The sequence below is a fragment of the Camellia sinensis genome, chromosome 3 (assembly GCF_055761805.1).
Source record: "Camellia sinensis isolate YWXY chromosome 3, ASM5576180v1, whole genome shotgun sequence".
Taxonomy (NCBI): Eukaryota; Viridiplantae; Streptophyta; class Magnoliopsida; order Ericales; family Theaceae; genus Camellia; species Camellia sinensis.
The window spans coordinates 144,356,879-144,383,855 of NC_138963.1; the positions used below are offsets into that span (position 1 = coordinate 144,356,879).

Here is a 26,977-nt window from a genome sequence, read left to right on the forward strand (position 1 = left end):
GAGTGGGTGCCCCCCATGTGCAAGGATAGTGCTGGCACTTCAATAGGTGGTACAGCCTGCTGAGCATCAGCTTTGACAGGAGCTGCCTTTGGACCTTTTCTCTAATAAATGCGTCAAACTGTTGCTGTTGGTGTTATCAAGAATGTGGAGAAGAGGAGGCTTGTCTGATGGCCTCTTGGGCTGTGTAATCATATCGAGGTTGGTGGACCTCTCAATCATGTTGCCACCCTCAAAACCAGAGATGGGGACAAAAGGAATTTTGTCAGGGTTGTAACCAACCTTCTTCAGATAGGAAGAGACTTCCTGCACAATTTCATCATACCTTGCTTTTGAGTACTTAGGAGTGGTAGCATCCATCTTGTTACAGCAGCAAATCATCCGCCTCACTCCAAGAGTAAAAGGAAGGAGAGCATGTTCACGGAAGAACTTGGGCTCCTTCTCAATCTCCTTGCCAGATCGACGATCAATCTCAGCAAACTTGACAGCAATGTGGGAGGTGTGGCAGTCAAGAACTGGAGCATACCCATTACCAATCTGACCCGGGTGATTCATAATAATAACCTGGGAGGTGAAATTTGCAGCTTCCTTGGCTGGATCATCCTTCGAGTTGGATGCAACAAAACCACGCTTGAGATCCTTCACTGCAACATTGTAGGCGAAGACGATCGAGACGGTGGTGTATGGGAGGACAACAGTGAGAGGAGAGGCAGTGGTGGTGGACTCGAAGAAATTTCAAGGTATGTGTAGAAAATTTTAGCAGATTAGGTTGAGGTCCGGCGGGCGGCCAAGGCGAGGTTGCCGCCCGCCGGTGAAGCGAAAAATACTAAGTGCTTAACCTTGCTCTGATACCATGTAGAAAATTTAATGTATAAAGAGAAATAGAGAATTGTATTATTGATTGATATTTGATTGATTTATTGATACATATTCTGTCTATTACAAATGGTTCCTTATATAGATGTAGGTGTAGTGGATGGTGTGTAGTGAATGGTGATAGTGGTGTAGTGGGTTAGGTTTAGTGGAGTAGGTGAGGTGGTAGTGGTGTAGTGGGTTAGGTTTAGTGGAGTAGGTGAGGTGGTAGTGGTGGTAGGTGATGGTAAATTCTAACAAATCACATACAAACCACTATGGGAGTATAACAATCAGATTAATGGGTTATCTATGGACCCAAAAAATAAATCAAATATGGGAAAACGAACCTCCAATCAAAACAAGTGCTGAACTGTGTTCAAGAAAGTAGAGGGAAAGAAATTTAGGGCAACAAAAGATGGGCAGCCCTCAAACACTCATCCACAGGAGCCGAAATACATAAAGAGAGGCTAGGACAACCCTCACAAGAGTCGACTAGGCCAGAGGGGCCTTTGGCTGAAGCTGAAACACCTTTGTGGGACCTTGGCTGGTTTTGACAGAGACTCGGGGACCAGCGATGGAGGATGGGTGGTGATAGGTGATGGTTGGTTGGTGGTAGTGGCTGTGGGGGTGACGGTTTTTAGGATTTTGACTCTGATATCATGTAATTTAAGGGAATACAAAGCTTGGGTGATGATTATGACATCATCTCCTTTTATATTTAATTAATCAACTATTACAAAAGGAAGACTTAAGGCATTGATTAAGGAATTACCTTTTATATTGATTAATTGATTGACTGATTAAGGAATCACAATCAATCAATCAATTAATCAATCACAATCTAATCTAAATAAAGAAACAAGGAAATATTCTAACAATAATTCAATTTGCAGGCTGATCAGGTTGATGTCCGGATTAAAGCTGTTAATTTAATTGGAAAGCTTTTAGCACTTCCTGGTTATCATGTTGCCCAGGAGTATCGTTATCTCTTCATAGAATTTTTAAAAAGATTCTCTGATAAGTCAGCGGAGGTTAGACTTGGTGCCATATCATGTGCAAAAGCTTTCTACATGACCAATCCATCGGGGACAGAAGCAGTTGATGTTCTCAGTAAGCTATTCAGAATCTATATCTGTCTTGGCAGTGGTGTGCTGCTGGCTTTGTTTTCTCTCATTTCCGGGTTATACTTATTATATGATATTTTTTGATTGAGTAGCTGCCCTTGAGGGTCGACTGTTAGATTTTGATGATAGAGTGAGAACCCAAGCAGTGGTTGTTGCCTGTGATTTAGCTAGGGCTAACCTCAAATCTGTTCCATCTGAACTGATAACTCGGGCTACTGAACGACTTCGTGATAAGAAGGTAACTTTGAGAAGCTTTTGTTTGATTGATATTAAGCTGTCTAATGGTTGACTGTTATTTTATTCTTGCCATGTAGGTGTCTGTTAGAAAGAAAGCATTGCAGAAGTTGCTGGAAGTTTATCGCGATTATTGTACAAAGTGTTCTGCGGGTATCATAGCACCAAGTGATCACTTTGAGCAGATTCTATGTGGAATATTGATGCTTTGCTATGATAAAGATTGTAAGGAGTTTAGGTATGCTTGTTCCTACTCTTTCACTGGTTAAAGCAACATAAATGTTGCATGAATTTGATGTAATTTTCTCTTTATATGATTCTTCAGTCCTCAAAACATGGAGCTTGTGCTTGCAGAGGAAATGTTTCCTACTTCTCTTTCAATCGAGGACAGAACTAGGCATTGGATCTTGTTGTTCTCACTTTTTGAGCCTCCTCACTTGAAAGCTTTGAACTCTATTTTATATAAAAAACGAAGGTATTGATACTTGATAGTCAAATGTTGGTATCCTTACAGTGAAGATATGATATTTCTTTACACGTTCTGTACATTTCAGGTTGCAAACTGAGATGCAAGTTTACCTGACACTCCAGAAAGAAGAGGTGCAGTAATGGAACCTTCAGTTCTATACCACTTAAAGGGGCTTTCTAATTCTTAATTTTGCTGTGCACTAGTGTGAAACTAACATTCCGAAATGAATCTTTTATGACTAACATTCTTGGTTATGAATTTATTTGAGTAACCTTCTATTGAACTTTAGTTTGATGGAAAACTTTTTATGACTGGGATTGGGGGACACGTGTAGGGTTTAGTTGTGTTTATCTTTCAGAAATGAGCAAAGCCTTGGAACTCAGGACTTGGTTGAGCTATTCTGAAGTTCTCATTACTTTATAGAATCTGCCTTTAGGGTGACATGAAATTTCTGCATAGCCAAACTTTTTTGACACGGAAGTTTGGATAACTTACAGGACAAACAACTTAAAAAGGTACTTATGGAACTCCTAGTGATTTGACTTCTTTCCTTCTGTTAAAGTTACTTGGAAAATTAACTTTGTTCAATTTTAGTGGATTTGATATATGAATGTAAAGGCAGTTCAAAATTCTAGCATCATGATTCAGTGCACTTGTTTATACTCAATTAAGGTTAAACAATCACAAATTAATTTGATCACATCTAACAGTTTGACATTAGGACTTGTTTTTTGTGGTTTGTGAGTGTTAAGTTACCAATTTTTCCAAAAGCCTAAGCTATTAGGAATTGGTCCAACAATGTATATTAAGCTATCTAACACCCTCCCTCACGTGCAATTATGTCTTGCACATGGAGAGACAAACAGTGAACCAAACAGAAAGATAAACAAACAACCAAACAAAGAAGAAGAAACCAAACGGTGAAAGAATACGGAAATGCCAAGAGAGACTTGAACCCAAGACCTCTTTTAACTACAACTTTGATACCATGTTAAGCTACCAATATTTTCCCAAGCCTAAGCTATTAGGAAATGGGTCCAACAATGTATATCAAACTATCTAACAATGAGAAGTTGGGATGCAGTCCTTGCATACATAATTTCTATTTCTCAAATTGAAATTTGGAATTTTTTTCCTATTTTGTTTGTTGTCCACTTTGATGTGGAACCTAGTTTAACAGTTTAGTCCATTTGCTTGAGTAAGATAGTCTAGTGCTGCTAATTGTTGAATTTTGTAATATGACAATAAAGTTGAATGTGGAGAGAAAAGAAAAACCAAAAAAGAGAAAAGAAAGAATACAAAGGGATAACGTGGTTCCACCAATCTTGGCTTACGTCCACGCACACAAAGCCTTGTGGGCTGCATATTTCATTCACTCAACTTAATTCTCTTGTTTACATGATATACACCATATATATAGAGTGGGGGAATTTTTTTTTTCCCTTTTGATAAATTATATATAGAGTGGGAGACACAATCAAATCCTTTCAGTTAAGCGATTGAAATAAATTAAAGATACAAAAAATCATGATAAACACAAATATCATGGGATCTCTATATATTTTGATATCTTCTATGATAGAATCTCCAACACTAATGGCCGACCCCCCTTCTTTTTCATTTGACCCCTCACTTCTTTTGACACCCCTACCCACCTAAATTGCTCCCCACCTCTTTTTTTTCCCTTTGAACCACCACCATAATCCCAAATATACCCCTTTCTTTGGAGCCCCTCCCCCCCAACCCCTGCTGCACCCTTCCTCTAGCAACCCCCTTCCCAGCCTACCTGCCCTTTTATGCCACTCCCCCACCTCTAGTGGCCCCCTTCCAGCCTCTCTACTCTTCTTTGCCAACTCCTACCTCCGGCAGCCCCTTCCTAGTCTCCCCATGCATTGTGCCTCTCCTCCGCCTCTCCCCAACCCTTCTCCACTCTCGACTGCCCCCTCCTCCAACATTGCTCAACCTGTCTCCCCCCCGAAACTAAGGAGGTACAAAATCTGGGCCTCAGCCTTCATTTTTTCCCCGCTGAAATGAATTATTCTGGCCAAAATGGTCTTGTACGTAATAGAATCAATAACTCAAACCAGAATATTGGCATCTTTACTATGTATTACTTAATAATTTTCTGAAAAAGTGGGAGCATTCTTGTAGAGAGGATAGGATTGTCGCATAGTGTATTGTGCTACGTGGAGTTTTTGTTTTTGTTGCTTTTGTATAATGACACCTTGTGCTTGTTGCAGAATAATGGCTCTGAAGAAGTGCATAAGAGAATTCAAAACTCTGTAGCAAAAATGTCATCATTCTTTCCAGATTCCTCCAAAGCAGAAGAGTGCTTTGATAAATTGAACTCAGTGAAAGATAGTAACATTTTTAGCACATTGGCGCAGTTGTTGGATGAAGTGACTATAAAAATTGCTCAGGCGACAAGAGTAAGTTGTTTAATACAAACATTTGTCTAGCTTCATTCTAAAAGATACCATGTTTTTGTTCCTCAGATGATGCTACTACTTGAATATCATTTCTTTTGTTCATCATATATTTTGGAGGGTTTATTTTAGATATGTTGTTTTGCATATGGTGATCAGTTGCCATAAATTTTAATATGATATCCTCAAATCTGTTTTCTTGTTTTGCTATAGAATATTGTGTTATATTGTTATTTGTTTGGGGAGCAAGAGTATCAGGTGACCCCATGTCTGATGCTTGACTAATGGAATATTATTTAAAGGGACAAGTTACTGCAAACAAAGTACTATTTCAATGTTATTTGGGGTTACACCAAACTAGCTTGTCAATTGAACCATGAAATGTGCAGTTTCCGTTCATGCATGGATGCTAATCTTGTTCTATGAATTAGTTTATGTTCATTCTTAGTGCATGTTAGTTCATTGCCTGTTGCAACACTTACTGTCATTGCAGCGGTTACTTGTCTTCCGTGTTTTCCTTTTTCATATTTTTTTTTTTTCCTGTTTTAGGTTTTGTTTGTGTAGGAAGTAGATATTCCGCGAAGAGATTGGCATTATTTGGGATATGTCTAGTTATGGTTGGATTTGACATTTTTCTTACCCTTTCAAAACTTTATTCTCTCTGACTGTTGAATCAGTTCCCCCCAGAGAGTTTGTTAGTGGCATGGTGCACAACATATTGAAGCTACTTGGGTTGTTGTTATAGCCTACGAAAAGTGCACTTTTTAGCCCCAATCATATCCCCAACCTTTCCTGCTACCCTTTGGTCACTAATCCCACTCTAAATCACCCTAAAATAGCTTTTGCCCAGAAAAATAATATGCCTAATTTAAAAAATCCTGCAACCTGCAACTTTTGAAAATCAAATCCAAACTCTCTTTTTACATCTGGGAACCCTAAATTTTTTCCCCTCTCTCACAAATCCCTAACCGTAGAAGCTTTTCATAACCAAAACCCAGCACAATTTCAATTGAGTGTAGCAATTCTACAAGTTTTCTAGAGTTGCCTTGCATCAATTTGGTATCAAATGATGAACAGGATGGAAAGAATAAAAGAGCAAATTTGGAATTCCACATAAAGCACGTTTAGGGCATCATGGAGTAGTTTTGGAATAATTTTGTGCTTTTTTTTTTTATTTTAATTTAGTATGCTGCTAGACATATTTTATGTTATTATGTTAATGTTTAGTAGTTAGGGGTATTTTGTTAATTTGTTTTATTTAGTATACATGGATTGTAGGGGTTGCCCATATTTTGTGTTTTGTGAAATTTTTTGTTTTGTGCTCTAATTTTCATTGCTTTTCCCATAACATTTGACATCCATATTTCTGTTGATGTCTCCTATGATGGAACCTTAAAAAATGATTGATATTGATATTTATTCCTTGCTGGTAACTATGGTGAAGAGAATATACACTTTCTTTGTTGCTGCTATAAAGCTATTAATAAAGTATATTGTTCCTGCACTCAAAATGAAGCTTAGAGCAGTGGTATAGTTGTGCTGTATCAGACATGACATAATACTAGCAGGTTGTTGTTTGAAAAACTGTTCTTGAGAATTGAGCTGGAATAATTGATTAGAAAGAAATAATATGAGGCTTGTGAGAAACCTAAGAGAGAAGGGAATTGCATCAGCAGCAACATTTTCAACTTGCTTTGAAGTACCAATCCTCTCTAGTCTCTTGACACCATCAAATTTGAGATGTGAAAAGTTATTTGGCCCTGCTTCTATTTATGCCGGTGGGAGTGTTTTTAATATTATATTGCTGAAAATTGAAATATAATTTTTTTCTATGCTTGTTAATTCATTTATCCCTTTTTTTTTTGGTTTCCTATCTTCTTCACTTTTTGTTTGATTGAATGGTTTATTTTTTATTTTTTAATTTTATTTTTACATTTATAATTTTCTGGCTATAATTTAGGTGATAATTGCTTTTTCTTCTCTAAATTCAGGACAACTTTCTGAGAAAGATGGGGGATAGGCATCCGCATTTTGGGTTTCTACGATTACTCTCCACAAAGTGCCTGTTCAATATATTTAGTTCTGAGCATGTCCATTGTATTTTAGATCATCTTTTGGGTGACAATTTCACAAATAAAAGTCTGGAGGATTCTTCCGTGAAGCTTCTTCTGGTAAGGCAATTGTTTCTTAAATGTCCTGAACCTTGGGATGTGTTTTGGATATAGTTTATTCAATATTTTTGATCAGTATTGGTTGATTTAGGTGTAACGCATCAGTATTGTTTGCTTTAGGCTTATTGATCATGTTATTATTTCTATTGGGCAATTGCTCAACCTGTTGATTTGAAGCACGGCTAGCGATTATGAAGCCATGATGAGGCTTGGGGACTTTGTGCTACATGTTGAGGGTAGAAGCCCATTTTTGTGTTGAAGGCTAGAGGCCTCTTTCATTGTAAGGCCTGCCTATTTGTTGTTGTAAGTCCTTGAGGGCATGATTTGAAATTCCATGTATAAAATGCACACGTGTGTGTTTATTTGATAGAATGAATGAGATATGGAATTATGAGAATGGATGTAAATGAGGCCTATAGTTGCATGCTAGATTTCCATTGAGTATGAATCACATGTTGTCAATTGTTTATGTTTTAGAATGCATGTTGTTGGGTTGGTTGTGGGTCAAAGTGTGACCCCTTCAATGTGTTTCGGACAGGGTGAAGGTTACCTATCTGCTTGGGTTTATGAGACTGCTCAAGCTCGTTACAACCTCTCGGTTTTTGCTATTTGAGCAGAAGTCCTGGAAGTTTACTTTTAGCGCTTGAGCGGTGAAGAGTTCACTTGAGCGATAATTTCTTTCTCTCAGGATCTGTCTTTCTGATTAGGGATGCTATTAGTTTGCAATCACGACTCAAGCGGTAAAGTTTCCTCTTGAGTGGTTTACTTACTTTGACCAACTTTGTTCATTTTTCAACCTTCGATACTTTGGCTTAGTCTGCCCTTTTAGAAACCTCCATGCACTTCTTTGACCATTTTGACCTTCCCCAGGTCATTGGATTCCGTGTGTGTTGAAGCCTTTAGCTTAGATGTTTACCTTAAGAAGAGGGAAAATTTTACGATCTAGAATAATTGATTAAGAAAAAGGAACTGTGGATCAAGCTTGCTTGATGCTTTATGATTCTCAGAGTATCGGATAAACTGCAGTGATATTTTGAAGGAGAGAAGCTGTTATCACTTGTAAGAGAGATTTTCTTCTTCTTCTGTCTTCCTACTAAGCTTTGGCTCTTCATATCTGTAGCTTCATAAAATAGGATGTCAGTGAGAATGTAATGTTGCTTACAGAACATTCAGTTTATAACACCATGTGTTTGCCTTTTAGTGTTGCAAGTTAGCTTGTTTGCTGTATATGCCAGTAGATTAGCAGAATTTCCGTTGTAAATTTTGTACACATCATTGTAAATTTTTTTACTTTTAACTTACCTAGGCTATCATCAGCGCTTTCCCGTCACTCTTGAGAGGTTCAGAAAAGCTGTTCCAGTTGTTGTTACAACAAGATATGCCATTTAATGAAGAGCTGATTCAGATGCTGGCAAAAGCCGGCCCTCATATTGATATTAAACTAAGGTAATTGTTGGAGTCTTCGCTATTTGATGTTGATGTTTGTATGGTTTATTTAGCGATAATGTGACGTTATGAAATTTTTAATCCAAATTAGATATTGTTGGATATTTTCTTCAGATTTCTTTATGTGCAGACATGCCTCTACTTGAGTTTTAGTCATGGTTTTTGGATATGCAGCATTAACTGTTGGGACGAAGTCTTCTCCTTGGTTGTATGAAATGTTAGTCATTGGATTGATTTCTACATGATATATAGCTTTTATTCTTGATTTAGTTGGTTCTTAAGAAATTCTGTCTTTAGCGTTCATGTTTTTGTGGCAGTAGAAGTTCATATTAGTTGGGAGGGAACCTTAAGGTTGTGTTTGGATTTATGGATTTGACACTATTAATCCAAGGAGATTACTCAAATTTAGATTTGATAATTTGGATATGGGTTTGAAGATGGGGTTTGAAGATGGGATTTGAGAGCTTTGTCATGATGGATTTGAAATTACAATGTAAAAGTAGTAATTTCAAAACCTTCATTCTAAGGGTTCTAATTCTACAAGGATCCTAATAAAATATTTCTTCTCCCTCTAATTTATCTCTCCTTTTTGGTTTCTCAATACACCTATAATTGCTTAATTTCCTATATTTTTTATATAAGTCCACCTCAAATCCATTGATTTGAAATTCCTTTTTTTTTTTCTTCTTTTCAAGAGCCTTAGATTGTTCTATGCCATTTAAATATCATGTTTTCTGGAACAAAATGACTTTTAAAAACTTCATTTAACTATTATATGATTCCAGCTGTTGTGTACATCCTGCAATAATTGAGCTTGAGGTATATATTTTTACAATGCTTCTGGGTGTCTGAATTTGGCTATTTGTTTTTTTTGGTTTTCAACAAATGCATGCTTATTGTGGTCTTGGAGGAATTGCTCTAACATGCTTCTTGAATAATCCTACGTCTTTTCTTGTGTTTCTGTTTTATCCATTAACCATGCTTTTTTTCCCCTCCTCCCTGTATGTTTTGAATTTGTTTAGCTGTATGTGCTTTGTTCATGTAGTGATATTTACCCATCATTGGAAAGGGTGTGCCTGGAGGGAACTCGCGCTCAGTCCAAGCTTGCTGTTTCTGCAGTTGCTGCATTGATTGATACTTCTGAACTATTTTTTTTCTCAGAGTTATGCAAGGTCTACTTATCTAAACTTTTGTGTGTAACTACTATAGAATCAAAATTTCTCTCATTTCCTACTGTTCTATGCATTTATTTATATCCAGTTTTTCTGGCATACATTTCCTAGTGTTCCTTAGTTATACATGTCATGTCACACGTGTTATTCACATTTTGGTATATGCTTGTTGACTACCCATGCTAGATTTTCTGTTGTGTGTGAACTGCTTGATAGTGTTGACGATGAGTCTGGTGTTTTTGTGCTTATCTGTATAGACACTTGTGGATGCTCTACATGGTGGACAGAATATTCCAACTGTGTTGCAGGCTTTGGGTTGCCTAGCTCAACATTCTGTTTCAACATTTGAAAGCCGAGATGGAGAGATTACTCAATATATTGTTGAATTTTTTTTCCAATCAGCTGATGTGAGTTTATTTCATAATATTAATATTAATTAAATGGAATAATCTTGAGGAATATCAAAATTTCTTTTTGTGGTCTGTCTCTAACTCTCTCATTTTAAATTTTTTTTGTTATATTTTATATAGGTGGAAACATCAAATTATCAAGATTTACTTGATGAGACTTCTGACTCTAGTGTTTTGTGCAAATTGAAGGTGAGTTCTATTGAAGTTTAACTTGAAGTATAACCTGGCTCAAATAGGGAAAATTGACCATAAAATTTTGAATGCTAACAATTTATAAATCAATCACATAGTTGCAAAAATAGCAAACAAATGAGAATATTGAGACCATGCTGTTGGTTTTTCTATTTAGTTGCTTAGCTAGAATTCTATGTGTTATTTGGAGATTACTAGCAAACTTTGTTATCAGAATCTTACGATTATAATTTTTGCAAAATTGATACGAATCTATAGGTGAATCTATTTTGGAAGTGAATCTTTAGTGAATCACACGATTCACAATCAATTCACAATTCGATTCACTTTTTACGATTCATGCAATTCTTGAAACTGTCGTATCCGACATATTTTCAACTCTTTTTTTCTTCTTCTTTTAGTAAAAATGACATAATATAACTTTTAATAGCATTTAATGCCAAAATAATCAATGTATATACATGATTTGTTGTTATTTTAGTGATCATCGAGTTTTTAATAGGATTCAATTAGATTAAGTTAGACTCAAAATGGTTTTAACCTTTCTTCTCATTTTTTCCTTTTTAAAAAATCATAATATATCTTCTAAAGATGTTTAAGATTAAAGTAACACTTAGAAAATATGAAGAAGAAGAACTCCGAAAATATGAGGAAGAAGGAATATATTTCTGTTATATTCAAAACTTCTTATCTTACAAGACCAAATGACACTCCTTATATAGGAGATATTACAAACATCATCATAACCCATTATATGCCACTTACATATTATATATTACCACTATCTACCACTATCATATTATATACATGCCACTATCTACCATCAACACCACTATCATATTCTATACATGCCACTATCTACAACCAACACCACTATCATATTCTATACATACCACTATCTAACACCAACACCACTATCATATTCTATACATGCCACTATCTACCACCAACACCACTATCATATTATATGCATGAACACAATTTCCAGCACTCCCCCTCAAGCTGGTTTGAAGATATCTTCCATAGCCAGCTTGCTAGTCAGCTTATCAAATTGCTTCTTGTGTAGTCCCTTCGTTAGCACATCAGCTAATTGTTCACCTGTTGGAAGGTAGGTCATACAGATTATGCCAGCATTGATTTTCTCCTTGATGAAATGTTTATCCACTTCTATATGTTTTGTGCGATCATGTAGAACTGGATTATGAGCTATAGATATAGCTGCTTTGTTGTCACAATAGACCTTCATAGGTGTCGGGTGAGAAAGCTTTAATTCTTCAAGAATTCTTTTAATCCACATTACTTCACAGATTCCATGGGCAACAGCTCTGAACTCTGCTTCTGCACTACTTCTAGCTACCACATTCTGTTTTTTACTCCGCCATGTAACTAGGTTCCCACCTACAAAGGAGCAGTATCCGGATGTTGATCTCCTGTCTGTAACACTTCCTGCCCAGTCTGCATCTGTGTATACTTCAACTTGAAGATGTCCATGTTTCTTGAATAGTAAGCCTCTCCCTGGAGTTCCTTTCAAATATCTTAAGATCTTATAAACGGCCTCAAAGTGCTCTGCCCCTGGTGAGTGCATGAACTGACTTACCATGCTGACTGCAAAGGCAATATCAGGCCGCGTATGAGACAAGTAAATCAATTTCCCTACAAGTCGCTGATATTGTTCTCTCTCTTTGCCTTCTTCAGCCTTAGCAGCTTGTAACTTCAAGTTAGGCTCGATCGGAGTCTCCGCCATCTTACAACCAAGCATACCTGTTTCTCCAAGGAGATCAAGAACATATTTTCTCTGATTAACAAATATACCTTCCTTGGATCTTGCAAATTCCATTCCGAGGAAATACTTGAGGGCTCCCAGATCCTTAATGTGAAATTCTTTTGCGAGTTTCTCTTTGAGGGCTGCTAACTCTGCTTCATCATTACCAGTTAAAATGATGTCATCAACATAAACAATCAAAATTGCAATTTTACTGTTTTTTGAATGTTTATAAAATATTGTGTGATCTGCTTGACTCTGCGAGAAGCCACAACTGATAACTGCCTTCCCAAAGCGTTCAAACCACGCTCTTGGTGATTGTTTGAGTCCGTATAATGACTTGTTCAATCTGCATACTCTGTCACTTCCAAGTCTCTGCTCAAATCCCGGCGGTAGGCTCATGAACACCTCCTCTTCAAGATCACCATTGAGAAATGCATTTTTAATGTCAAGTTGATGTAGAGGCCAATCTGAATTTACTGCAAGAGATAACAGTACTCTGATGGAATTTATTTTAGCAACAGGAGCAAACGTCTCCTGATAGTCGATCCCATAAGTTTGAGTGAAGCCTTTAGCTACCAGTCTCGCCTTGTATCTCTCAACGCTTCCATCTGCGTTACATTTTATCGTAAACACCCATTTACACCCAACTGTTTTCTTGTCTTTGGGTAGATCAACTATCTCCCAAGTACCACTTCTCCTTAAAGCATTCATCTCCTCCATGACTGCTAATTTCCAATTCGGATCATCCAATGCTTCCTGTATATTCCTTGGAACAAACAAGTGTGAAATCCTAGATGTGAAAGCTCTATGGTTTTTAGACAGTCTTTGATAGGAGAGGTAATTTGCAATAGGATGTTTAATGCAATTTCGGACACCTTTCCTAATTGCTATAGGTACATCAAGGTCGGAAATAGAAGGAATAGGATTACCTAAAATTTCGATGCCAGAACTCGGGTGGACATTCGGGTCATTAGGATGGACATTCGGGTCATTATTCCTCAGATGAAATCGCTTCCTAGTATAAACCTGAAGCTCAGGATTTAGATCATTTTGTAGTACTTCTCCCCCTAAACAAGAATCTTCTTGACTAGGCACCATAGAACTTGGTTCTCCTAAGTGATCATTATCAGACAGATGTGGTTTTTGTGTAGGGTAAATGACATTGGGGAGCGGGATAGAAATATCCCAAAAACGGTCTTCTACTCCACTTGTCTCCCCCTGAAGAGAAGTGTTGGGGAAATAGGATTTTGTTTCCACAAATGACACATCCATACTCACATGAAATTTCTTGTTTTGAGGATCGAAGCACTTATACCCCTTTTTGTTTGAGGAATAACCCAAAAAAACACATTTTATAGCACGGGGGTCAAGTTTTGAACGAAATTGACTGGGAACATGAACATAGGCAGTACATCCAAAAACTTTGGCGCGTAAATCAGAAAATAACCTCGTGTCAGGAAAAAAAGTTTTGAGACAATCAAAAGGTGTTTTGTATGTTAACACCTTTGTAGGCATCCTGTTTATCAAATAAGAGGCTGTTAAAATTGCTTCACCCCATAAATATTTAGGAACATGCATGTAAAACATTATAGCACGTGCTACTTCAAGTAGATGTTTATTTTTTCGTTCTGCAATGCCATTTTGTTGAGGGGTATCCCGACATGTAGATTGATGAAAAATCCCCTTTTTTTCCAAAAACTCACCTAACTGCTCATTGAAATATTCTGTTCCATTATCAGAATGTAAAATACCAATTTTGGTTTGAAATTGGTTTTCAATCATATTGTAAAAATTTGTGAATAAATTTTTCACGTCAGATTTTTTATTCATCAAATAAATCCAACATAAGCGGGTATGGTCATCAATAAATGTAACAAACCATCTTTTACCAGAAAGAGTAGTGATTTTAGAAGGGCCCCAAACATCACTATGAATCAAATAAAAAGGTTTTGAAGCCTGGTAAGGTTTTGGCAAATAAGTAGAGCGATGAAATTTTGCAAAAATGCAACTTTCACAATGAAAAGAAGAACAATCAATCCCTTTAAATAATTCTGGAAATAAATGTTTTAGATAAAGAAAACTAGGATGTCCTAGCCTATAGTGCCATAGCATTATTTTTTCTCGAACAGAGATTGAACTGGTACTATTAAAGCTCTGAGCTTTTTTATTACTAACAGGTACTTCATCAAAGTAGTAAAGACCTTCAAGCATCCTAGCACGCCCAATCATCATCCCCGAGTTCTGGTCCTGAAATTCACAATGGGATTCAAAAAATGTAACACGACAATTAGAATCCTTAGATAGTTTACTGACAGACAAAAGGTTACAGGCTAAGTTGGGGACGTGAAGAACAGCATTGAGATTAATTTTCTCAGTTAGTTTAATAAATCCTTTTCCTGCAATAGGTGAAAAACTACCATCGGCTATTCTGATTTTGTCATGACCAGAACAAGGGAAATAGGTACTAAATAAATGGGAAAAACTAGTCATGTGATCGGAGGCACCGGAATCTATGATCCACGGAGAGAAGTTTAGGCAAGAGAAGGCTTTAGGATTTCTACCTGTTTGTGCCAACAAAACACTAGGAGTACCGGTTGAGGAGTTGGATTTTATCAGCTTTAAGAGTTGATCAATCTGCTCTTTGTTGAAGTGACCTGAATCGGCTTCATTAGCGGTAGGAAAGCCACGATTCTTCTCTCCTTGTTTGCTGCTTTTCCAGTTGACAGGTTTGCCATGAATCTTCCAACACGTTTCGCGTGTATGGCGAGGCTTGTTGCAAAAATCACACCAGACCCGTGGCTTATCATCAAACCTGCGCTGGTAATTTGCAGCCTTGTTGGCCGCAGCATCGCTAATTAAAGCAGAAATTTCAATTGATTCACCATTACCTTTTTTCTTAAGCATGACGCTCCTTCGGCTCTCTTCCCTTCTGACTTCGGCAAATACTTCGCCAATGGATGGGAGAGGAGGTCTGCCAATAATTCTTCCTCGCACTTCATCGAACTCAATGTTGAGGCCGGCAAGAAACTTGTAAATACGGCTGTCTTCCACAGTTTTCTTGTGGTGGTTGCAGTCGTCAACCGATTTCCATTCGTATGTGTTGAAGATGTCAAGATCCTGCCACAACCTTTTCAACGAATTGAAATATTTGGTGACGGAATCATCTCCTTGACGAATCTCTCCCAACTTCAAAGTTAATTCGAAAACTTGAGATTGATTTCCTAGGTCAGAATACATCTGACTAACATTATCCCACAATTCTTGTGCAGTAGTATAGCACATGTAATTAGAGCTTATATCCTCCTCCATGGAATTGACCAACCATGTCATAACCATGGAGTTTTCAGCGTCCCAATTGTCGAACAGCGGATCATTAACAGCAGGAGCCTTCTTGTCACCAGTGATGTAACCGATCTTTCCTTGCCCACGGATATACATCCGGACAGATTGTGACCAGCGGAGAAAATTATCACCATTTAGGCGTCGGATGGTGGTGATTTGGACAGAGTGAGAGTTAGACGTTTTCACCGGAATGGCAGCGGCAGGGGTTGAAGTGGTTCCGGACGTGACTTCCGACATGGCTATGACGGTTTTAGGGCTGCTGTGTTTTTTGTTGCTCTGATACCAACTTAGAAAATATGAAGAAGAAGAACTCCGAAAATATGAGGAAGAAGGAATATATTTCTGTTATATTCAAAACTTCTTATCTTACAAGACCAAATGACACTCCTTATATAGGAGATATTACAAACATCATCATAACCCATTATATGCCACTTACATATTATATATTACCACTATCTACCACTATCATATTATATACATGCCACTATCTACCATCAACACCACTATCATATTCTATACATGCCACTATCTACAACCAACACCACTATCATATTCTATACATACCACTATCTACCACCAACACCACTATCATATTCTATACATGCCACTATCTACCACCAACACCACTATCATATTATATGCATGAACACAATTTCCAGCAGTAACTTACACCATGAATTATCTATTGCTACTTTATTAAATCATATATAGTTTAATATTACATGGGTGAAGTCAATTATACATTTTAAAATGTTTATGCTTTAAAATAAAAGATCCTAAATAATTATTTTTTATTATTTGGTCATTGTTACTTGAAAAAGTATGTATGCTTATTGTCCAAATATCAATATCGTTGTCAAATTATTGTTACTTTGAAAATTGAGAGTTTGTCAGTGTTTATTGTCATTTATTAAGAATGGTCGATAAGGAATATCTAAAAAAGGGAAAAAGTAAGATGGTGATCTCATATAGGAACCTTTGTTAACTTATTGCTTATTAAACTACGTGATCATCATTCAAAACAACGTTTTCATTGATCAAAGTCTAAATATTTCATATTCATAAGATATATTTAACATTTAAGTGTGTAGATATATTTTTCTAAGTAATGTAGAAAAAGTGATTGCATCTTTATGATTCATGATTCGATTCAATTCGTGATTTGGTACGAGAGCATTTCGATTCACGATTTGAATCCTGATTTGACAACTATGCAAGCAAGTTGTTGTATATTTTTGTCATCTTCTTTTATATTGCAGTTGCTCATTTTAAAATTTAAATATCTGGTGAGCTGAAGCTTGAAGAGGTCAAAAATGGGTTGCTCATGCACAGGTTGGCATAAGTGCTTTTGGCATGCCAACTTGTTTTGACATTATTATTATTTTTCAATGCTAAGTAAGAGACAGCTGCTTAAACTTTGGGAAGTGGCATTTCAAGCATGCAGAAATCACTCTCAAACAACCCCAATTCCTGTACCCCACACCTACACTGCTACACAAAGGAAGGAAAATAGTAATTCAGTGTTTTTTTTTTTTTGCTAGTTCTATATGATCAGTTTGTCATTTCGTTGTGAGCAATGCTATACATGATCTCATTTCTTACCTCCTTTTCTCACCCCTAGACACAAAGCAATGGGACCCACATTCATAAATGCAAATGGGACCCTCTCATTTTTGTCTTGGAGTGAGAAAGGGAGGTAAGAAATAGGATTATATGTAGCATTTTCTTTTTGTTGTACTTCAGCAGGTTTTCTGTATACAGCTCCCTGAGCATATATATATATATATATATGGGTGTTAGTTTAGAGCGTAGCAAATGTAGTGGTTCACTTATGAAGGATTGTTAGGTCATTGTTACTCTGTTCTGAGATACAAATATGAATTATCAATTCTTAAGCACTATGCTGGTGGTGATAATTACTATATACTGTTGATTTAAAATCAAACTCAATAAGCAAGGTTTTGATGAAGTGAACTTGATATAAAATCTCATGAAAAAAGAGAATAAAAACTCTAAAATGGTATTTTGTCTGCTGAAGAAATAAAGCATTCTTTGCTTAATTGTGAGCTTGAATATGGTTTGTTATTTTTACCTGAAATTTGTTCGTTCTTAAATATTTGAATGTTCTTTGTGGTGATTTTGTTTTGATGGGACCTTGGTGGATTCAGACATTTTTGATAGATATAATAATAGATATAATTTATGGTTTAATGGAGGAAACTAATGAAACAGGAGCCAAACTGAAAAAAAAAAAAAAAAAAAGAAGGGATAGAGTAATATGGATTGCAGCTTACTTGGCATTGTGCAATCTGGGTTTCATGACACCTTTTGGAAGATGGATTAGCTGGTGCACAATTAAAAAATAATGCTTTTGTCTTTTAATCATTATAGGCGATCATCCTATCAAAAGCCTTTCCATTTATTTCCTTTAAATTGTCTATAACATTGCAAAGACGCACGAGAGTCCACATCGTTTTTTATTGCATGGCCATGGGGTTTATTTAAAACAACTCCTTGGACTTAAAAAGGGAAAAAAAAAGAAGAGGAGAAGAAGAACCCAGAAAAAGGATATATTTGCTGTAGGTTTCTCCCAAATGGAAATTCACCTCTTGAACAAATAACTGAACACCAATGGTTAGCATTGACATTGAAGTTTTTTAGGATTGTTGCCTACAAGGATGCTATTGTGGTGGATTATATCCACTTTGGGATCATGCTTAACATACTACGAAGGAAACATTAAATAATAAGTTTGACCTTAAAAATAATGGAAGCATTACAAACGCAACATTTTGAATTTTTTTTGGTCTTTGATATTGATCGATTTGGTTCTCAGTTCAATTGTATTTCTGTTGCAGATCTTTGGCCTTAAAGCACTTGTCAAGAGTTTTTTGCCTCATAGACCAACTCATGTTAGCCGTGATATTAACCAATTGTTGGATGTTTTGTCACAAATGCTGCAGCATGGTTATATTTCTGATGGCATAATCTCATGGTATGATTCATAAAAGTATAGATGATATTGAAATGCTTTAACTTTTCAAGCTAGCTACATATTACCTTCTGTCACCAATATACTACTGGTTACTGAATTTCAGTCTTCACTTTCAATAAGAACCCTAGTACCTTATTCATGCTTGTAAACTTTTGTACAATACTAAGCCCATATTTTCTTGGCAGTAGAATTGCCAAGTTTTTGCTTCAGTCTTTTGGTAATGTGTGCCCTGACTGTTTGCTTTCAGTTTCTATTGACTTGTGGTCATGTTTTGGAATGCCATTGTTTTCCCTTATGTTTTCTTCATCAAGAACCCATTAAAAGAAGCTTAACTTTGGGCGAAAGAAAATACGTAGGCATAGAACTTATAGGACACTGGATCATGACACTGTTAACATTTGCCTTCTACACTCTGGATCATGACATCGGTAATCTTTATGCTCAAGACTATTTTGCATTTTAAGAAAAGGCTTGCAGCCAATAAGATGAAAACTTGGTGCATAATGAAGAAAATAAAGCTAGTAGGTTGTTACTGTTGGCAATTCTGACCGGTGGTCAGGGGTTCACCGGAGAATGGAAGCACCAGTCACGGACACCGAGGATGAAGGGGATGTCTGGGTGAGAGACAAAAATGGCCTGGAGCTCTTGATTGAAAAACAAAAATCATTTTATTAATAGTAATCCTTTCTTTGATGCTGGTACATAACACATTATAAATGATAATACGTTGTCTACAGAAATCTCTCCTGTACTGCCTTCTATTTGTAGTAGGTCATGTGGGTTGTAATCATAGTTGTCAAATCGGGATTCGTATCGTGAATCGAAATGGCCTTGTACCGAATCGCGAATTGAATCGAATCGTGAATCGTAAAGATTCAGTCACTTTTTCTAAATTACTTAAAAATATATATCTACACATTTAGATGTTAAATATATCTTATGAATATAAAATATTTAGATTTAAATCAATGAAAATGTTATTTTGAATAATAATCACGTAGTTTAATAGGTAAGAACTTAACAAAGGTTCCTATGTAAGATCACCATATTACATTTTTCCTTTTTTAGATATTTCTTATCAACCATTCTTAATAAAGATGTAATATCACCATCTTGTCTTTTTTCTTTTTTAGATATTTCTTATCAGCCATTCTTAATAAAGATAGTAACCAAATAGAAAAATTATCAATTTCCAAAGTAACAATAATTAACAACAATGTTGATATTTGGACAATAAGCATATATACTTTTCTAAGTAACAGTGAGCAAATAATAAAAAGGAATTATTTAGAATCTTTTATTTTAAAGCCTAAAAAATTTTAAAAAGTATAACTAACCTCACACATGTAATATTCAATTTAATAAAATAGTAATAGATAATTTATAGTGTAACTTTAATCTTAAACATCTTTATAACATAAATTATGATTTTTTAAAAGGAAAAAAAATGAGAAGAAAGGTTAAAAATATGTTAGGTCTGATTGAATCTGGTTGGATCCTATTGAAAACTCCATGATCGTTAAAAAAACAATAAATCATGTATATATGTTGGTTATTTTGGTATTAAACGCTATTAAAAGTTGTATTATGCCATTTTCACTAAAAAGATGGAGAAAAAAGAGTCGAAAATATGTCGGACACAATAATTTCAAAAGTTGCATGAATCGTAAAAAGTGAATCGAATCGTGAATCGATTGTGAATCGTGCGATTCACTAGAGATTCACTTCCAAAATAGATTCACTAATAGATTCGTATCGATTTTGCAAAAATTGCGAATCGAATCGTGAATCGAATCGTGAATCGTAAGATTCTGATAACAGAGGTTGTAATAAACTTTCCTAATATTCCTGATAGATAAACTTTACTGTTTGGTGTATTTATTTTTCATCTTAGCATTTCATAATATACAATTTTCTGCATTCCTTTAATAAAGAGATTTAAGTTTGAATCTTCTTAAAATGTTACATGGAAAATACAGTAAGAATATATAAAAGAAAAAAGAAGATCATAGAGAAGAGGATTAAAGATTTTAACATTTGAATAGTTGTTAGTGACGGTGGTGCCAGAGTGATAAACGTATCAACCTTGGTGGTTCCAGAGTGTTGGAATTGGAGCCATGGTTTAGAGGAGCAGCACTATCGGTGGAGTTAACAGTTATTGGGGAAAACCTAAAATCTTATCGTTTATATGTATAATTCAACTTTAAGATGCGTAGGAATCTAATAATGGCTATCATGTACATTTTACTATATCAAACTGGATCCCTAGTAGTTTTGGACTAGCATCTTCAGCAAACTTAGATAAGGAAATGAAAATTGAATTATTTGCCAATGCCACCTTGATTTGGATTCGTGTGGAGATTCATTACATGTGTATGTATGTATATTGCTGGAAAATTACTTGACTTTCTTTTGATTTTTTAGCTCCCTCCTTTGTCTTTGTATTGACTAGCTTACCTCATTTTTAACTGCTTGCTCTGCTGTAAAAATTGAATATTGTCAGAAGTGGAAGCTAAAAAATGCAACAAATTCCCATGTTAGTTTGTCTGCTTCTGGCATTTCTGTATTCACTTTTATCGTTGTTTGTGTTAAAACCTATCACCTACTTCACCCACTAAACCTAACCCACTACACCACTACCACCTCACCTACTCCACTAAACCCACTACACCACTACCACCTCCACTTCACCTACTCCACCTACCACCTCCACTTTACCTACTCCATCTACCACCTACTACCACCTACTCTTCTATATATAGGAATCATTAGGAATCATTGTAATATTCAACACATCAAGAATATACATCAATCAATAATACAATTCTCTATTTCTCTTTATACATTAAATTTTCTACATGGTATCAGAGCAGGTTTAAGAATCTAGTATTTTCGCTTCCCGGCGGGCGGCAACCTCACCTTAGCCGCCCGCCGGACCTCAACCTAGTCTGCTTGTTTTTTTTTTACCCATACCTTCTTCCATAATTAAGCTCTTCTCTGCCTTTACAATAGCTGCCAACGAAGACCAAGCTTTTCCAGACCCATCCTCCACACAGACCACAGACCAGCTCATATACACAAGAGATGCTTGATATCTCTCTCTCTCGGGGTTGGGCTCGGAGAATCATCCACTCTATTATTTCCACCATCCACATCCATCTTTTCCTCCATTTTCCTTTCCCTGTTTTCAATATATTCAACATATTTTGGAGCTGAAACTTCAATTGGTTTCTTGATTTGTACACCATCTGCCCATCTGTACTCATACTTGGGGCCTGCAGTCATTGTAGGACAGTTTTCTGGAGTGCAGAACTCTGTGAGGGTACCATACAGCAAGTTCACCTGGTTGAAGAAGTCCACAGTGTTGACAGCCAGCCATTCATTAGCGTCCTCCCCTGGAGGAAGTCTTACTGCTTCTCTCAGATTTCCACTCCCTAATGTTGCATCAATGTGCTTTCTCAGCTGTGCCCCCTTACTCCGGGCGAAATGTCCTTTGGTTCCTGCCCAGACCGAAGAGACTCATGGATCTAGAGAGAGAGAGAGAGATGCATGTGTGTATGCGTGTGATCTCTTCATCTCCAAACCAGTTCATGCCAGAGAGAGAGAGACCAGGTGCAGAGAGAGAGAGAGATGACTAGCTTTTCACTTTTCAAAGAGACAGAGGTAGTGGTTGAAGAGACCAATATAACTCTGGAACCAACCCATGTGCACTTTTATTATAAACCATCTTTTTGTCCCACCGCCCAAATTTTATTTTTTATTATAAACCTTAATTGGTGCTCTATTTTTATTCATTATTAATATTCATCATCACCATGCTTATCATTTCATCACTATCTCCATATTTTTTTTATTATTCGATTCCCTTACTTTTCAAAAAAAAAAAAAAAAAAAAAAAAATTCATCATTCCACAAACTCATTTTATTCATGTCGGGGCTCACCCCGATCCCCATTTTACATCAAAAAAAAAAAAAAAAAAAAAAAAAACAACAAAACAACCACACCCACAGTGGGATTTTTCTTCTCTACTCTGCAGCCGGTCTCTTCTTCTTGCCTCTGTCTTGGAAGGCCCTTGACGGTGTTGCCTCCGTGCTTCCTAGACCACCAAGCAAGTTGCCTCCTCCTTGCTCCTCCACTGCAGCATATGGCGGCCCTCCAAATCGGAACATCACGGTGGCCTTCCGCTTCAGCTCCTTATTTTCTGCCTTTAGTACACTTATCTCTGCTCGCGCATCCTTATACATGCGTTGGAGCAGAGCCAGCTGGGAGTTTAACTGTTGCACCTCATTTGTCCTGCTCTGCAGCCGGTGCGACAAGTTTGTGACCGCCGTCATGGTTTCCACACATGACTTCAGAGTATACTGATTGGCCTCAATATCAGTTTGCACCGCCATTTTTTGCTCCACCGACCGCATCGGAAAGTTCAATGGAGCAAAACCAGAGGTGTTTGGTTGAGGTTCACTGGCCATCGCACCAGTTATTTCTCTTGTGGACTCGTTCAGTTCTGGAAAGAGCGTGAGCAGACCACGGGAAGAGGAGGCCATATTCTGGGTAGCTGGACGGGAAGAAGAGGCCATGTTGCTGAGTGTTTCAGAGACGGGTTGGTTACAGAGTATTACAGAGTTTCTCAGCAAAGGAAGAGTTTGTTTCAGAGGATTTTCAGAAGTTTTTTGTCTGCCTCAGCCTCAGCCTCCGTCTTGGTTAAATAGCCGAGGCAGCCACGCGCATCGCGCACCTCTTGCCACCAGACGAAAAAACGGGCGCGTAAGCCAAGGCGCCCATGTGCCTCGCCATCATGTCCGGCACACCTTTTGATGAATTGGGCACGCCTTTTGATGGCACGCCTTTTGACAAAATTGGGCACACCTTTTGAGGGTGCAACTTCTACAACGGTCCGACATGACCCTATAAACTGTCCCGACATTAATTCCGATTAGCTCCTTTATGGGTCCGACAAGACTCTGTAAACTGTCCCGACATAGATTCCGGTTAGTTTCTACAAGGGTCCGACAAGACTCTGTAAACTGTCCCGACATAGATTCCGGTTAGTTTCTACAAGGGTCCGACAAGACTCTGTAAACTGTCCCGACATTGATTCCGGTTAGCTCCTTTATGGGTCCGACAAGACTTTGTAAACTGTCCCGACATTGATTCCGGTTAGTTTCTACAAGGGTCCAGCAAGACTCCGTAAACTGTCACAACAACTGTCACAACATTGTCTGCTACAACGGTCCGACATGACCCCACAAACTGTCTTCTACATCGGTCTGACACCGCCATCCAGTGTCCTCTACACCGTTATGACACCACCATACAGTGTCCTCTACAACGTTATGACACCCCCATACAGTGTCCTCTACAACGTTATGACACCACCATCCAGTGTCTTCACCAATGGTCTGACACGACCATACAGTGTCTCCTATCCTCTTTTATTTTTATGTATTTTCTTGTTTTGTTATTCTCTCCAAACTCAAGTTGGTTAGTTCCTATCCCCCTTGAGTTTGCGGGGGGCTGTTAAAACCTATCACCTACTTCACCCACTAAACCTAACCCACTACACCACTACCACCTCACCTACTCCACTAAACCCACTACACCACTACCACCTCCACTTCACCTACTCCACCTACCACCTCCACTTTACCTACTCCATCTACCACCTACTACCACCTACTCTTCTATATATAGGAATCATTAGGAATCATTGTAATATTCAACACATCAAGAATATACATCAATCAATAATACAATTCTCTATTTCTCTTTATACATTAAATTTTCTACAGTTTGGTGGAAATTGGTGTTACATAGTGTGAGGACTTCATCAATGTGTAAGGGAAGCCATCTCTTGCACTTATTTAAGATTTAGAATGTAGGAGTTTCTCAGTGCTACTTAGCACATATTTGGAGTTTTTCCTTAGCTGTAGGATTTTAATCCATTCCTAAATAAGTGGGCGTGCCTGCCCAAATATTGTTTTGAATGTTCCTTTATGTTTGTCATAAGTTTCAAAACATTTCTAGATGGCATGCTTGGTTTAGGTTAAGACTTAGGTTGAACTTTGCAATTGATTAGGTGTATGAATTAACACAAGTATGCCTCATACAAAATTAGACCTGTGGCAAACCATGTTCCATAATACCTGATTGTATGGAGTGAATTCTCCATTAGTTAACAAAGGTTATGAATACAAAAGCTGGCTGCATGTTGTTATTCACCATATCAAAGATTGGGGGATGTTCAGCTAGGCGCAACTACTTGCTGGTGAATCTGTCGATCATGTCAACAAAACTATGTAGATATATCAAGGGAGACTGGGGGTGAGATGAGTGGGCTTGGAGAGTGCATCATAGCTGGGTGACTTTGGAACCTACCAAACAATGGCGTTGTAAAACACAAAGCTAATTATTTGGGGAGTGGGGTCCTCTCTTGTTTTTTAGAGGGGAAAAAGAAGTAGATAGGGAGGGAGGCATTAATTGAATAGTTCCGAAGATATAATAAAATTCTTATTGATGTAAATTTGTTCTGCACTAATGATATATTAGTTTGGTTAGGTGTACATGTGAGCTTGCTTGGTTAGTACTAAACTACAATTTGTTCTATTCTATGCTTTTGTGGCTATGAATTCTTTGTCATGCAGTGAATCTGACAAGGCCAACATAAGACTAGCTGCTGCAAAATCTGTTCTCCGTCTTTCAAGAAGATGGGATTTGTATATTCCACCAGAGATCTTCCGTTTTACAATTTGGATGGCCAAGGTACCATGCCTGCATCTAAAATAGCTATAAAGTATTTTTATTATTTAGAAGATTTTTTTTAAAGCTTTCAAATATATCTTTTGCTGGGTTCAACCGTGATAGTTCAGCTCCTCTCCAGTCCTTCATCGGACTGGAGAAGGTCCAGTCTGGTCCACTGTGGGCCCATATCAGTCCCGCCTTGACTACCCAACTGTGAGATATTCTCTATATATTATGTATATTCTGTAGATATTGTGTGTAATATTCTAGGAATTAAGCTTATTTTCTTTTCTGTTTTAAGGTTAGTCTAGGTTATAAATACTGATTTAATATTTTGTATTAGACGCACAATTGAATATACAGTTTATCTTTTCATCAGAAACTTTCAGCAATGTGTATGACAGAAATAGATTCAGTAGATCACCTCCTGTTCTGTCTGGCTGCTTTCGTTATCTGTGATATTATTTTTACATTCTTTGGTTTGTCTTGGGGTTTTGCCTATGTGATGTACTTTATTAGAGATTTGTGTATGTTACGTTGCTCGTCATTATGTTACATGTCATTTCTCAGGGTAACAAATGTAGGATTCTGAGTTTTTGCACATAAGAGTTTTCTCTATGGAAATTGAGATTAAGAAATATTTCGGTCCTTTATTTGTATCGACTCCTGGTGTGATTTCTGGTGTAAGGACTGGCGTCTTGTTTTGTTGTGTTTTTCTTCATTTAAAAAAAAAAGTTTTAGGATTTGATTCTAGATAAAGCTATCTGTCACAGGGGATTTATGCAGCCAGAAAAGGTTTTGTTGTGTTGAGATGAAATGAAAGATACCTTTTTTGGTGAGGGATTCTTAGGTTATTTGCTTGAGCTCTTGTATACTCCCATCGTATTTTTTTTACACTCCACTAGTACTTGTGTTGACCCTCTCAATCTTTTGGCTACCATGTGTCATTTACTTGGCGTTGGCAATGGTTGAGGTCAATGTGTTAGAGTTGCTTCACTCAATGGTGGAAGAGGGAGAGTTTTTCTAGAGAGAACCGGTTGTAGGTTTCAAGGCCCAAAATTCATTTGGAAATAGAATGGCATGTTCAGGAACCACACTCTGGCATTGGATGATCTTGTGAGCTGCACTAATATGAATTTCTGATTTAAAAGGAGTGAATGGTATGTTATGTTCGGTAGAGATCTGTGTTGTCTATCATGAAATAAATGAAATGTTTGGGAACCAATATACAGCCTGGAATAAACATTTGGTACCGAGTCCCACTGATATTAATTCATGATTTGAAATTAAGGTGTGTTTTTATATATCTACTGCACCAATGAATTATTTCGTTTATCAATTATCACATAAAGCCATTGTTTTGAGTGCTTTACTGATCCTTCATACAAACCTGGCCCATTCAAGAAAACAAATCAGAACATTGGAATGATTACATTGTAAAATGGTGGGTTGAATATGAATATTTGGTGGTTCTACCAAACCAAAATTTCACTTGATGTATCAAATGAATCAGAAGTTTCTGTCATTTTTGTCATTAAAATCCATTACTTCTGTATTAGTTTACTCGCTGGATCAAGGTTTGGTCCTTGTGTCTGAATTGCTCCACAGTCATTTTCTAATGAACAACCATTTTCTTT

At 37.0% G+C, this 26,977-nt stretch overlaps 1 protein-coding gene across 14 annotated transcripts in view; it reads left to right on the forward strand.

Moving 5' to 3' along the window:
• The window catches only part of LOC114270602 (ARM repeat superfamily protein), a 115,093-nt gene that overhangs the window by 32,052 nt on the left and 56,064 nt on the right, over positions 1 to 26,977 (forward strand). For all 14 annotated transcript variants that reach the window (XR_003631998.2, XR_014364551.1, XR_003632000.2 and 11 more), the window contains exons 6-18: positions 1,746 to 1,962; positions 2,069 to 2,214; positions 2,291 to 2,448; positions 2,536 to 2,685; positions 2,765 to 2,810; positions 4,920 to 5,108; positions 7,097 to 7,276; positions 8,583 to 8,722; positions 9,768 to 9,894; positions 10,152 to 10,301; positions 10,425 to 10,493; positions 18,465 to 18,601; positions 25,244 to 25,361. Coding sequence is in view for 9 of the 14 variants with exons in the window: in XM_028212165.2 (XP_028067966.2) it covers positions 1,746 to 1,962; positions 2,069 to 2,214; positions 2,291 to 2,448; positions 2,536 to 2,685; positions 2,765 to 2,810; positions 4,920 to 5,108; positions 7,097 to 7,276; positions 8,583 to 8,722; positions 9,768 to 9,894; positions 10,152 to 10,301; positions 10,425 to 10,493; positions 18,465 to 18,601; positions 25,244 to 25,361 (1,827 nt within the window). In the remaining 5 variants the exon portion in view is untranslated. The remainder of the gene's footprint in view (positions 1 to 1,745; positions 1,963 to 2,068; positions 2,215 to 2,290; positions 2,449 to 2,535; positions 2,686 to 2,764; positions 2,811 to 4,919; positions 5,109 to 7,096; positions 7,277 to 8,582; positions 8,723 to 9,767; positions 9,895 to 10,151; positions 10,302 to 10,424; positions 10,494 to 18,464; positions 18,602 to 25,243; positions 25,362 to 26,977) is intronic.